The sequence below is a fragment of the Orcinus orca genome, chromosome 3 (genome assembly GCF_937001465.1).
Source record: "Orcinus orca chromosome 3, mOrcOrc1.1, whole genome shotgun sequence".
NCBI classification, from domain to species: Eukaryota; Metazoa; Chordata; class Mammalia; order Artiodactyla; family Delphinidae; genus Orcinus; species Orcinus orca.
Genome location: NC_064561.1, coordinates 5,322,589 through 5,337,134, shown reverse-complemented (window position 1 = coordinate 5,337,134; position 14,546 = coordinate 5,322,589). Strand labels below are relative to the sequence as shown.

Genomic DNA, 14,546 nt, shown 5'->3' with positions numbered 1-14,546 from the left:
ATGCAGATGAACTATTTGCAGGGCAGGAATAGAGATGTAGACGTAGAGAGCAGACATGCGGACACAGAGGGGAAGCGGAGAGTGGGACGAATTGGGAGATTAAGGTTGACATATATACACTACCATGCATAAAATAGATAGCTAGTGGGAACATGCTGTGAAGGATAGGAAGCTCATAGGAAGCTCATGCCCTGTGATGACCTAGGTGGGTGGGATGGCGGGGAGGGTGGGAGGGAGGTCCAAGAGGGAGGGGATATAGATATACCTAGAGCTGATTCACTTAATTGTACAGCAGAAGCTAACACAACATTGTAAAGCAATTATACACCAATTAAAAAATGATTAAAAATATACATACTGCTGTATATAAAATAGGTAACGTAACCAACAAGGACCTAGTGTATAGCACAGGGAACTACACTCAGTATCTTGTAATAACCTATAATGGAAAAGAATCTGAAAAGAAAATACTGAATCAGTTTGCTGTACACCTGAAACTAACACAACATTGTAAATCAACTCTATTTCAATAAAAATTTAACAAAGAAGAAATCGAGACTAAAAAAAAAAAAAACAACCCAAACAATGCACATACCTTAATTAAAGAATACTTTATTGCTAAAAAAAAAAATGCCCAATTACAATAGTAACATCCAAGACCACTGATCCCAGATCACCATTACAAATATAATAAAAATGAAGAAGTTTGAAATATTGTGAGAATTACCAAAGCGTGACACAGACATACGAAGTGAGCAAACGCTGTTGGGAAAATGGCACTAATAGACTTGTTCAACGCAGGGTTGCCACAAACTTTCGATTTGTAAGAAAAACACAATAAGAGGAGGAGGTCTGCCTGCCTGTTCGCATTTCTAAACATCACAGCGTGAGGACACGCTCTGAAGACTCCTGTCAAAAACAGACACTCCCCATGTCTTGGCATCATTTCCCTCTGGAATTTTCTCCTCCTTCCCTTCCTTATCCACCTCCCCTGGTAGGGGTGTAGCTGTGTTAACCCACGCAAGACTTCCCTCCGAAGCTAGAAACACAGCCGATGTGTGGAGTGGTGATTGGCAAAGTCAGGGAAGAATTTTCGCCCCTAATTTTAGACCCTTAAGTTGTAAGGACCAGAGAAAGCAAAGAGTGATCATCTCTTCCCTCCTGGGCTTTCCATTCAAAATTTATACTAATGACACATTTTTTTCCAGTCTTTAATCTCATTTACTTAATGGGCTTCCATCCATCTACAGGAAAAGGGAAAAATATTTGAAGCCTCAAGCTAGTGTGTATAAATTAGTTTAAGATTATTTTAAAAGTGAGTTTTAAAAAAGCCCATCAAACTGGAGAAACAGAAGTCTTGTTTTTTCGTTAGTTGTTTTGTTTTGTTTGAGTCTATATAAAGTATTTTTCCCCCAATCCCTAGGCTCTTTTTTATTTTTATTTTTAAAAAATTTTATTGGAGTATAGTTGATTTACAATGTTGTGTTAGTTTCAGGTGTACAGCAAAGGGATTAAGTTATACATATACCTAGATTCATTCTTTTTCAGATTCTTTTCTCATAGAGGTTATCACAGGACACTGAGTACAGTGCGCTATACAGTAGATCCTTGTTGGTTATCTATCTTATATACAATAGCGTGTGTATGTTCATCCCAAGCTCCTGATTTATCCCTTAGTTGTCTTGTTGTTGTTGATTGCTTGGCCTGTATTTATTTTTCTTTAGATGTTTTGAGTTACTGGTATCCTCAGACCTTGGGGCCGCTGATGAGACGTGGCTGAGGTCGGGAGCCTGAGGTCTTCTCTGACCTGCTGTAGGGCTTTGGGCAAGTCACTGAGCTTGTCACTGGCTGCCTCCTTTTGGGGAGAAGGGGCGGGAGGCCAGATAATCTCTGGACGCTGTCCCAGCTCTAAGATCATGTGCTATATGTATGCCTGTGACCTCATCCCCCGCCTGAGCAGAGGGTTGCAAACGTGATTTATCTCCTTGGATGCTTTATATAACTTGAGAGCAAGCAAAGTCATAGGCTCAGCTGTCAGCTGTCGGCCCTGCATGTGAGTAACCGAAACCGCCAGCTAGAACTGCCAGCAGCATCAGGATAGGCCATGTTTTCTTTTTCTCTTTCTTTCTTTCTTTTTTAGAGCAACAACTTTTATTCTGGAAGTCTGAATCTCTCATTACCATATGACAATTTGACATGGTTTTATTTGTAATGATGCCAAAGTTTATGTAATTAAAAAATAAACTTACCAAGGATGGATATCGTATGATGCAACTCTTAGGAGGTCCCTAGAGGAGTCAAATCCACAGAGACAGGAAGCCGGATGGTGGGTGCCAGGGGCTGGGGGAGGGGCTGGGGAGTGAGTGTTTCATGGGGACAGAGTTTCAGTTTGGGAAGATGAGAAAGTTCTGGAAAGGGAGAGTGGGGACGGTTGCACAATAATGTGAATGTACTTAATGTCACTGAGCTGTGCACTTAAAAATGATTAGGATGGTAACTTTTTTGTCATGTATATTTTGCCACAATTAAAAAACCCAAATACACACACAAATTAATAAGCTTTCTAACACACGCAAGATCGATAATTTACTAACCGTGCCTAGTAGTAGCTTCCTTTAGTATCACAAGTGGTTTTTTTTCCAGCTTTATTGAGGTGTACTTGATAAGTAAATGGCAAGATATTTAAAGTGTAAATTGCGATGATTTTATATACATACAGATTTTGAAAGGATTCTTCCCATCTAGTTAATTAATACATCTATCACCTGACATATTTATCTCTTTTTTTGGTGAGAACTTTTAGCTTCTCCTCTGATATCGAATTGTTTATTTCATTTATACAGTACAGTCTTATCAACTATATGGCTTTTTATTGTGGAATATATATAACATAAAATTTACCATTTGAACTACTTTTAAGTATACAGTTCAGCGGCATTAAATACATTCACACTCTTGTGCAACCGTCCCCAGCGTCCATCTCCAGAACTTTCTTGTTTTCCCAAACTGCAAACTTTGTCCCCATTAAACACTGACTCCCCACCCCCTCCCCCATCCCCTGGTGCCCGCCTTTCTACTTTGTCTCTATGCATTTGACTGTCCTAGATACCTCACTATATAGTCACAGAAAATCCGTGGGGCACCAAGTGTCATGCAGAAGGGGTGACGGGTGTCAGGAGCTATGTCCATGCCTGATCAAAAGTCCCTTCCTCCCCAGAAAAAGATCAGGACCCCACCCCAACCTTTTACTAAGGAAATCTGAAGGTTTTTTTTTTTTTTATCCATAATGCCATCAATAGCCCCTCTAACAGCTAACCCACACAAGTTATTCCATGTCTATTAATAAACATTAAGAAGAAGTATTTTTTAAGGATTTTGCAAAGCTTCCGAGTGGGTACTCACCATTCACAGGAAGATACTTTGAACTCATTGTCTAGCAGAGCCATTGAAAGGGAGAGGAAGAGATGGAATTTCCCTTGCTCAATAGACACGAGTAGGCACCCAGGGTCAGGGCCATGCTTTCTGCCCTTAAGGAGTAACCTGCATCCTCCAGGTTGTACCAGAAGTGACAGGCAGCAGGCATCCCCGGGACTGGACCTCAGGGGTCAAGACACACCAGCTGTGGTACTTAAAAAAACAGTGTGGTATTTTTAAGAGCATGACCTTGAGCAGTTGTTCTTTTTTCCCTTTTTAAAAAATTCTCTTTTCTGTGCTTCTTGGAAAAAGTTCTTCCCCCAATTTCATGTCTTTCATCCATCACTGTTGACATTCGGGGCCAGATAATTCTTTGAGGTGGGGGCTGTCTTGTGTCAGGTAAGATGTTGAGCGGCATCCCTGGTGAACACCAAAATGTCACCAGACCAAGCCCGTTGTCCTGCAGAGGGGGGTGGGGGGCAGTGCTGAATCACCCCTGCCCTGGTGAGAACCACTGCTCTGCTCTGACTTCCGTTTTCCTGAATGGATTGTAGATTCTTTCATTTGTGCTGCAAAGTTTGGTTGCTCAGTATAAACACTGGGTCTGTAAGTCTGACCCCTTAGAATTCCATTGGAATTCTGCTCTGTCCTCTTATCCCTTTATAGTTACCTGGTTGATTGAGGATTCATTCATTCAACTGTGACTTGGTCCCCAGTCCTTTTCTAATGCCACCTCCCATCATTCTCTCCCTTATCCCCTTCCAGCTACACTGGGTCCTTGGCGTCTTCTGACATGCCAAGGAAATTCCTACCTCAGGGCCTTTGCACTCACTCTTTGCTGTCTGAATTGCTTTACACCAAGATATGTGCATGGCTCATTCTTTTACTTCCTTGGGGACTGCTTAGTGGTCACTTTCTCAGAGACATCCCCCCCCAAGACACCCTCTGTCCTTTCACCCCACCATCGGACCCATGGCATATGTATTTATTAGTTTATTGTGTATTCCTCCCACCCCCACGTCCCTCGTCCACTGGAATGAAGGTTCTGTGAGGGCAGGGACATACCTCGTCACCTTCAGCATCTAGCCCTGTGGGGTTGTGGTGTCTGACATTTTCCTGCTGCACATCCACAGGTGCCTTCTCAGTTGTCAGGACCCACCAGTGAGAGATCTTATTTTTCCCAGTAGACCTTGAACAAAGACCCTGGCCCCGAGCTCTGTCCCCTGTGCCCAGCAGCTCTGAGAAGGCCCCCTTTGCTCTGCGTGTATGTATGTGTGTAGTGGGGTGGAACTTGAGCCCCGCTCTGGCTTTCTCCAGGGTTGAAGCTGCCCTCCCGGACCTGGTCTCCACCGTTCGAGTCTGAGGGGTCCCAGAAGCACAATCAGAGTGAGTACGAAGAGTCTGCCGGTGAATGCTGTTCCTGCCCGAAGACCGACTCTCAGATCCTCAAGGAGTTGGAGGAGTCCTCATTCAGGAAAACATTCGAAGATTACCTGCACAATGTCGTTTTCATCCCCAGGTCAGCATTTGTCATTGGCTTGGGGTCTGGGGTCCTTATTTAGGGAACAAGATGAAGTGCAGATGCAGAGAGTGGGCAGAGTCCACGCTGAGCCACTTCCCTGGAGGGAGGGAGAGATCTTGCGATTTCAACAACTACCGTACCAGGAAGAGTGAATAATCGCCAAAAAAGGTGGTGGGGGGGGTGTTTTCAAAAAACTCAACCTTTGCTTTCTTTCATTTATTTTTGGCTGCGTTGGGTCTTAGTTGCAGCACATGGGATCTTTGTTGAGGCATGTGGGCTTCTCTGTAGTTGTAGCATGCAGGCTCCAGGGCGTGTGGGCTCTGCAGTTATGGTGCACGGGGTCCAGAGCACGTGGGCTCTGTAGTTTGTGGCAAGCGGGATCTCTAGTTGAGGCGCGTGAGCTCAGTAGTTGTGGCGCACGGGCTTAGTTGTGCGCCCATGGCATGTGGGATCTTAGTTCCCTGACTAGGGATCGAACCCGTGTCCCCTGCATTGTAAAGCGGATTCTTTACCACTGGACTGCCAGGGAAGTCCCTGAAGACATTTCTTTCCGATGTCTCATGAACTCTTTACCCCAGCCTCTGGCCTCATTCTGAGTTCTGAAACGATCTCCATTAGATTACCAACAATTGATTATTATCTAATAGATGATTATAGATAATAATCAATAATCGATAGATTCAGTTATTAGATTAGATGACCGAGAAGTGCCTGCCTGGCCCCATGCTTGATTTGTGGATGAGTCTCAAGCTCAGTGCATTCTCTTTTTAAAATCTATGTCACCTTCTTACCCTTCCAGAACTTTCCATGACCTCTTAAAAACTCCGGAGCTTCTCCTATTTAAATATTTTTCCTTTAGTGAGTGAAGGGGCTTGCTTGCTGATGTACATCTGATCTACAGAGAGGGCTTGCCTTAAAAATGATTCTGTTTTTTTCATACTTCTTTACCTTTCCTGCAAGCAGAGACACTTAGGTAGAGCGCAAATTTCTGTGGGTCGCGGGTTAGTTTACCTCTCTCGGTTCCTCAGTTTATTCATCTGAGGAGTGGAGAGAAAAGTGGTTCCTGCTTTTTAGGATTGTGAGATTATACGAGTGATACGGGGATTCTCAACCTTGGCGCTATTGACGTTTGGAGTCAGATCATTCTCTGGGGTGGGACCGTCCTGTGCTTTGTAGGATGTTGAGCAGCGTCCCTGGCCTCCACCCACTAGATGGCAGTAGCACTGCATCTTATGAGTTCATGAATTTTTACAGTAACCCACTGAAGCACTTGCCATCTCCTTTTTAGGGGTCCAAAGCCTGTGGTTTTGTTTGTTTTTTGCTTATGAATGACTCTGCCCAGGGTTTTTTGTTTGTTTGTTCGTGGTACGCGGGCCGCTCTCCGGCCGCGGAGCACAGGCTCCGGACGCGCAGGCTCAGCAGCCATGGCTCACGGGCCCAGCCGCTCCGCGGCACGTGGGACCCTCCCGGACCGGGGCACGAACCCGCGCCCCCTGCATCGGCAGGCGGACTCCCAACCACTGCGCCACCAGGGAAGCCCTGCCCAGGTTTTTAATCAAATGTGTGCTGAGGGCTTTCAGCTGCCCCTCCCTCTCCACACTTGACCTCCCCCTCCCGCCATGGACTTCACCAGGCTACTCAGAAATGTCCAATACAATTGGTCATTTCCAAAGTATATCGACACCCCCCCACTCCCACATTTACATCAGGATAAAACAAGATTCTAAAATGCGTCTCTTCAAAGACCCAGCAATGCTCCTGGGAGAGGTTTCCCCAGAACCATCAATATATAACATTTCTTCTTTTCTCTTTCTTGCATTCTTATCTGACCCTGAGTCCAAAAGACCACTAAATGACACAGCCCAGGCCTGGAGGTAGTTACTGTTTTACCTGTTAAAACACTGACTTTAGGATAATGGCTGAGTCAGTTGTGAGGTTTAAAAGTGGTGTTAAGTTTGACATCCCATGGGAACCCCAGATGACCAGGTCTCTGCGGGGTGTTTTCTCTGCTTCCCCCCTGCCCCCCAGCCCCTGGCTGTGTTCTCCGCATCTGCTGGGGAAGGTGTGGTTCAAGTGATGGGAACAAGTGGTCCATGGTCCAGGGCTGTCCTCAAAGCGGCTGGTTTTGTTTTCACAGAAAATCCTCTTCAGGCCCTGTTGCCGAGGACACTAGGTACGACTCACCTGTGGGACGTAGGCGTGGCCCGTGGTGGCTGCACAGCGCGGGGCCAGTGGGCCAACGGGTCAGGAAGCATGTTGGGCCCCTTTGAGACCCCAGGGGGCTTCTGTGGTTTGATGCATGCACCGCTCTGCTCTGCCGCGACCAGGCGCTTCACAAATTCACACGTTAAGTGCCTTCACCCTGAAATGGGATCTGGGCGTGAATGTGGGGGGAAAAATCCTAACTAACACACTCTTACTAAAACATAGAATCGAGGGCGTACTTTCTGGGCACCTCCTAGGTGCCGCCCATTTTTTCCTCCATGCATTTACTAACTACACATTAATTTATCTAGCTGCAGAACTGTGCCCGGCGCCCAGAGTCGAAACCACTTAGCGGCAGGTAGTGGGGAAGGCTGATCCGGGAGCGGAACATTTTTATTGGGGGTGACAAGTGCGGGATGACAGGTGTGAGTGAGCACAGGTGTGCCGAGTCCCTCAATTCTGCTGAGGATAGTCAAGGGTGCTTGCCTTTGACGTGTGTTTTAAAGAATCAACTACGCTTCAATATTAAAAAAAAAGAAAGAAAAAAGAAAGAAAAGAAAAAAAAAGAATTAAGCAGGGGGCGTGTCCTGGAGGAGAGTACAGGCAGAGGGAACTTGGGGAAAGGCAAGTCGGTGGAAAGAATCCTGGACTCTTGGGAAGAACAGGAGAGACTGGAAAGACAGGGTAGGGGCCATGCGGAGGGACTTTATTCTTCCAGCAGAGGGTTTATTTATTTATTTTTAGGCCGTGTGCGGTCCCGATCTGCCCTCTAGTGGTCATTAGGAATATAACCTGTAGTAAAGAAAGGTCTAGAAATTTGAGGCCTTGATCCAGACGAGAGTTTATCAATGTCAGACCTTTTGACATTTGGGGCCAGATCGTTCTCAGTTGTGGGGACTGCCCTGTGTATTGTAGAATCATGCGCTGTAGCCTTGGTCTCTACCGCTTTGAAGCCAGTGTCACACCATACCCCAAATAGTGACGACCAAAGCTGTCTCCAGACAGGCCAAATGTCCCCTCGGTGGTAGGACCATGAGCAGAGTCACTCCTGGTTGGGAACCACTGGTCTACTGTGAGACTGTGGGATAATAAAGTGCTGTGTATGTAGGGAGAGAGAGAAGTCAGTTGATGCTTTGTCATGGGGGTGTCTTTCATGACCACGTGGTCTTTTTGGGCATAATCCTTCTGGTGTATGCATAGTTAGCCTGTTTGAGGCCATTTATGTTTCCCTTTGTTCAGATATCAACTTCTCAGTGGTTATTCACGAGACCCCAGTGTCTCTGTCCTATTTGGAAGACCCATCTGTGCTTGCACAGAAATGTTCTGAACCTTGCTAATATGCGTGCATCTTTGGTTTAATAGCTTTGGTTTCCATTCAAGAATGTCATTGGTCTTTTCACACAAAAAAGACCACAAAGAAAATCTTAGTGAGTACTCCCGAAGTAGGGTTTGATTTCTGACTACAGCGCGATAAAAACTAAAGGTAAACTTCAAAAGATTGAACAGAAAACTCTACTTCCTGGTGATTAAAAGTGGATCACTTAGACTTCTGTTGGGTGAAAGTCGAAATGGAAACTTTCATTAAAAACCGTTTGGAAAATAACGGAGACGTGAACGTCACATACCTTCACGTGTAGAATATTGCCAAAGCTGGACTTTGTTGCAAATTAGTAGACTTAAATGGTAAATTAAGAAAAAGCTTTAAAATGTAAGATATAATGTATTAGGAAGGGAGGGGAAAATCAATATAGCTTAACTTGTGGTAAATGTAATCAAAGGGAGATACCCACAAATAACTAGAAGAAGGTGATGTAAAACTGAAGTCTGACAAAGATTTTACTATGTTGCAGTCTATGGATAATCATGAGCTATTAGATTTGAAACTTTCAGAGTTGAGAAATTTTAACTTGTCCAAGCTAATGCAAGAAGCAGCAGAAAGATATCCTAATAACCTTGGGAAAAGACTTTAAAAAAAAGTGTCAATTAATTTCTTCAAAAAAAAAAACAAGACCTCAGGCTTGGGGAGTTTCCTAGTTGAGTTCTTTCACACTCTCAAAGAGCAACTATTTTCTGTAATACAGAAACTTTTCCAGAGCATAGAAATCTATGGAAAATCTTCCCAGTTCATTTGATAAAACTAACATAGAACCCCTTAGCAGAACCTGACAAAGATGCTATGTTGAAAGAAAACCCAGAACCAGCTAATATGGGATTTTAGATCCACATGTCCTAAATAAAACACTGTGCTGGCAATATCATTTATCTCACAATGCAAGGATGGTTCAAGATCAGGCATTCTGCTAATAGAATCTAATTCATTAAGAGGTGCAGTGAGGAAAATCACAATTATCTCATTCAATAACATTTATTAAAAATTATTAATTTAGAGAAAGGGAGGGGGAGAGGCCTTTTATAAAACTAGGAATAGAAAACTTCTGCAACAAGATAAATATTACCTAGATGAAACCGACAGCTGAGCTAACATCTTTCTTAAAACTATTCCTGTTAGCTTTGGAAGGAAGCCAATCTCATCATTACTAAGGAACATTTCTCTGGGTATCTAGCCAATGCAGTGTTACAGAAATTAGAATTGTAAGGAATGGATTGTGGGAAATAAAGTCATTGATATTTTCAGGTATTTTAGTGCAAGGGTAAGCAGACTACCTGGTTTTGTCAATGAGTTTTATCGGAATGTAGCCACGCCCATTTGTCTACATTGTGTCAATGGCTGTTTTCAAGCTGCCATGGCTTGAAAGCCATTGGAAGTTGAATAGTTGTGACAAAAGTCACATGTCCCGCAAAACCCTAAATATTTACTATCTAGCACGTATGGGAAAAGTTTGCTGACCCTTTTTCAAGTATGTTCCTTGAAAACCTAAGAAAATCAACCCTGAGACTCTTAGAATGAGAGTTTGGGAAAGTAGGTACAATAGAAAGAAACAAAAATGCAGTAGATATACTAGCAACAATTAAAACATAAATCAGGGGAAAGGTCCCTTTCATGATTGCCCTAAAACCTTAGTAATCCCATCTAAAATTAGCTGTAAAGGAAAAAAAATTATTTAAATTGCTGAGATATAAACTTACATAGATAAATGTGAAAGATTCTTTCAAATCATTTCAAGAAAACTCACTGGCACACAGCAAGCCAGGGTGAATCGATAAAGGATTAATGTCCTTTGTGAATGAACAGCTCAGGAATAGGAATGAGGAAGGCCCTAGAACTTCATAGAAAGGATGGGCAAAGGGTGGACAAATCCTTAGTGAAACACAAAAGAATCAATGAAGGACAGAAGACTTTACATTCAGCAGGACACAGAGGTGCAAATAAAGCAGTAGAGTAATGCTTAAAAAACTTCTTTCCTGAGGTTGAAAATCTGAAAAAGAGAAATCAAAACAAAACAAAAACTCCTTTTAACCCTCAACGTTGCCGAGATTATCCTGATGTGTAGTTTCATGCGTTACTGGTGAGACCACAGTCAGTACAAAGGGTCTGGAGGATAGAAGTTTAGCCATACGTGTAAAGAGGCATAACCTACTGATTGCTCTTCTCAGAATCTACTTCTAGGAACTAATAAGACAATCAGATGCTGATCAAATTAATATTTATAATAATAAAAAATTAAGAATATGCTTACATTAAAAAATAAGAAGATGACTAAGTAAATTATGGCTCACGTATGAAATGGAATATTCTACAGTTTTCCAGGTTTTCTGCAATGAGCACGTGGTACTTTCATAACGAGGAGGGAAAACGTTTACATTGAAAAAGCAAAAATGTAAATTCTGTCCTACTTCAAACATTATGTTTTCAGGGAAATATCTGAGAATGCTTCTAATACAAGTGAGCAAAGTGGATTATAAAACTAGCTTGGTCCCCATCATACCCACACATAATAAAAAAATTGCCCAAAGGACACAGTGGCCAGCAGAATAATGAGTAAATTCAAACTTTCTTGATACCGTTTTTTTGGATTTATATATTTTTTAGGCTATTAACATTTTTCCTCATCTATCTTTTTAAGGGGGAAAATGTGCCAATCGCAGACATTTTTTGAGTTACCGTTAGCAACCTGAGTGATAAGATTCTTTTCCCAAGAACTGAAGTATAATCACTTAGAGTATGCAGGTGTCCTAAAGGGTCATAGGACCAGAAGCATTTCTCCTGATGAAACTGGTGATGTTGTCAAGTAGCTTGGACCATTTGCCAGGGCTTCCTGAAAAGCTAGACACTTACACGCTTTCGGCATCTTAACACTGACCCTGGCTGGGCTATTAACCTGCAAAATGAGAATCTGAAATCAAGCATGTTGAGGGGAATATTGGTGTGTCTCCTACGGATGGTCCTGGAGCCCTTTCCCCCCCTACTCCCCTCTTGGGGTGCACCTGCCCGACATGATGCCTATGAGGGCATCCTGATAACTGCTCTGGGTTGTAATTCCTGGAAATTAACATTGTAATCCACACTCCCCCTGGAATCTCACTGCACCCGCAGTCTTTGGTTTTAAGCCTTTTATTCTCCGGCAACGTTTTTTAAAAGATGGTGATTGCCTGACCGGGTGTGTCCTACTGTCGTGACAGGCCGTCGAGGAAACGCAGGGCCCTCGGTGATGTGGGGAATATGACAGCGGCCGTGCCCACCATTCCAGGATTCCCCAATACGTCCTCAACCAGCGCACCTACGAGCTCAGAGGAGCACAGACCATTCGAGAAAGTGGTGAACAAGGAGTCTCTGGTCATCTCTGGCCTGCGTCACTTTACTGGCTATCGCATTGAGCTGCAGGCTTGCAACCAGGATTCCCCCGAGGAGAGGTGCAGCGTGGCTGCATACGTCAGTGCCAGGACCATGCCCGAAGGTGGGTCAGGTCACATCGTGGGGCCAAGAGCCCCAGGCTGACCAAGGAAAAGCCTTCCACCCTCTAGGCAGCGTATATGTGATTTTAACTTATTCGCCTCCATCATTTTTCATTTTCCCCCAGCTTTATTGAGATGTACTTGATGTATAACATTGTGTAAATTTAAGGCGTACAATGTGTCGGTTTGCTACACTTACATATTGCAAAAGCATTCTCGCAGTAGCGTTAGCTAACATCTCCGTCAGGGCACATAAGTACCATTTCTTTTCTGTGGTGAGAACATTTAAGATCTACTCTCTTAGCAGCTTTCAAGTATACAACAGAGTATTGTTAACTATAACCACCATGCTGTACATTAGATCCTCAGAACTTATTCAGCTTATCAGTGGAAGTTTGTACCCTTTGACCAACATCCCCCCGTTTCCCTCACCCCCCCGCCCCTGGGAACCACCATTCTACTCTCTGTTTCTATGAGTTCAGCTTTTTTATCATCCACATATAAGTTAGATCATACACTATGAGTCTTTCTCTGTCTGGCTTTTTTCCCTTAACATAATGCCCTCAAGGTCCATCCATGTTAACCTATATTATTTTGTAATTATATGAGTCATCATAGCCATTATATAAACTTTAGAAAGTACACACGAGCCGTAAGAAAAAGAAAGTAAAATTAAGGAATACTTATACAGTGTATTAGGGTTCTCCAGAGAAACAGAACCAACAGTGTAACTGAAAGTGGGGTCCGGCTGCTTCCTGCTCAAAAGCCAATAAAGGGGCAAGGTTGGTGGAAAGGAAAATTTGCTTTATTTTGGATGGTGGCAACTGGGGGGTGAGGGGAGGGCGGACACTTGTCCAAAGGCCAACTCCCTCCCAACGACAGTCAGTAGGCAAGAGCTTTTCTAGACGGAAGGAGGGGGCTACATGCAGAAACAGCACAGTCAGCTCTGACAGTCATCTTGAAATTGGTCATCAGTGGTCTGACCAGCGTCATCTTGATTGTTTTAAGTATGATTAGTCTTTAGTTCCAGGGTTGGTTTGCTTCCATTACTTTGAGGCCAATTCTTGGAATTGTGGCGGTTTATGTCATGGGTACAGTCTGGTCATCATGTAGTTAACGTGTCCACCTGGCGAGGGTTTCAGTATCTATAAGACAGCTCACAGGATAGGGCTCAGAATATTATCTATAGCCCTTGAGAAGGAACTCAAGGTCCCTGACTTTGCTTAATGACTAAATTATTATTATTTGGTCTCCTTTGACGGTTTTCCTTTGTTTCTGCATTTTCTCCTTTCTCTGATTGAACTTATTCTTTGGCTACAGTTTTTCCACAGACAAAAGGCAGGCGGAGGACATGGGGGACACAGACCATAGGGCCCCTGCTCCATTTCAACAGGATGTGACATAGATCAATCGATTGATAGACAGACAGACGTAAATATGTAGAGAATCCCATGAGACGAGCTCTAGATGTCCATTCTCCAATATGGGAAATGGAACACAAGAAAGTTACGTACCCAGTTTAAGGTCACTCAGCTGCTAAGTGGTAGAGATGGGATTTGATCCAGGGATCGGGTCCCTGCCTCTAACCACTGCCCCTTACAGCCAAGGCAGATGATATTGTTGGCCCCGTGACCCACGAAATCTTCGAGAACAACGTCGTTCACTTGATGTGGCAGGAGCCCAAGGAACCCAACGGTCTGATCGTGCTGTACGAAGTGAGTTATCGACGATACGGCGAAGAGGTAAGATCCGTGACGCCTGGGGATGTACCTCCTTCTTCTTCTTAAATTCTGGCTCTAGTGCTTCTCTCATTAGGTGCTTTGTCATGACGACTCAAAGCCTTGATATGTGACTTTCCAGGGAGATGGGTCAGAAATGTCAAAATGTGAAAATAATATGTCTCTCGGGACCAATGAAGTCAATAAATCCTCAGAATAACCCAGATGAGCTTGGTACTGACTGAAGCATCCAGAATTTAAACATGAGGCATCCAAGGTTTACCAGAATAGAGTCAGGATTCAAACCCAAGACTCTCTGATGTTCTAATCCAGGGGTCGGCGATTCTTTTCTGTAAAGGGCCAGATAGGAAACACGTTTGGCTTTGTGGTGAGATGGTGTCTGATGCAAATACTCAACTCTGCCTTTGCATTGTGTAAGCTGCCGTGTAGACAATACGTAAATGAAGGGGTATGGTTGTGTGCCAATAAAACTTTATTTGCAAAAACAGGCAGCAAGCAGGCTGGGATTCGCTGGTCCCTACTCTTAAGCCTGTAACCACTGTGGGGCAGGTCTCTATCCCCAGAAAGGGCTTGGGGTCTACACCTGTCAAGAGAGGCACTGCGGGGGCGTGGACCTGATTAAGGATATTTCTCCCCTTTACTGGGTGACTTCAGGCAGGTGTCAAGTTACCTACCTGAGTTTGACCTGGAGGGTGTACCCTGCCATCAGTTGAGCCCTTTGCAATGATCCATTTATACCTCACAATGACCCTCTATGGAAAAATCTGCTAGTGTCTCCATTTATGGCTGAGAGAATGGAAATTTGGGGAGCT

At 43.8% G+C, this 14,546-nt stretch overlaps 1 protein-coding gene across 4 annotated transcripts in view; it reads left to right on the top strand.

Moving 5' to 3' along the window:
- INSR (insulin receptor) overlaps window positions 1-14,546 on the top strand; it is a 129,468-nt gene that overhangs the window by 91,615 nt on the left and 23,307 nt on the right. For 2 of the 4 annotated variants that reach the window (XM_033400931.2, XM_004277284.3), the window contains exons 10-13: window positions 4,732-4,933; window positions 7,074-7,109; window positions 11,723-11,997; window positions 13,598-13,737. In XM_033400931.2, the coding sequence (XP_033256822.1) occupies window positions 4,732-4,933; window positions 7,074-7,109; window positions 11,723-11,997; window positions 13,598-13,737 (653 nt within the window). The remainder of the gene's footprint in view (window positions 1-4,731; window positions 4,934-7,073; window positions 7,110-11,722; window positions 11,998-13,597; window positions 13,738-14,546) is intronic. The other 2 variants (XM_033400932.2, XM_004277285.2) reach the window with 1 other exon arrangement.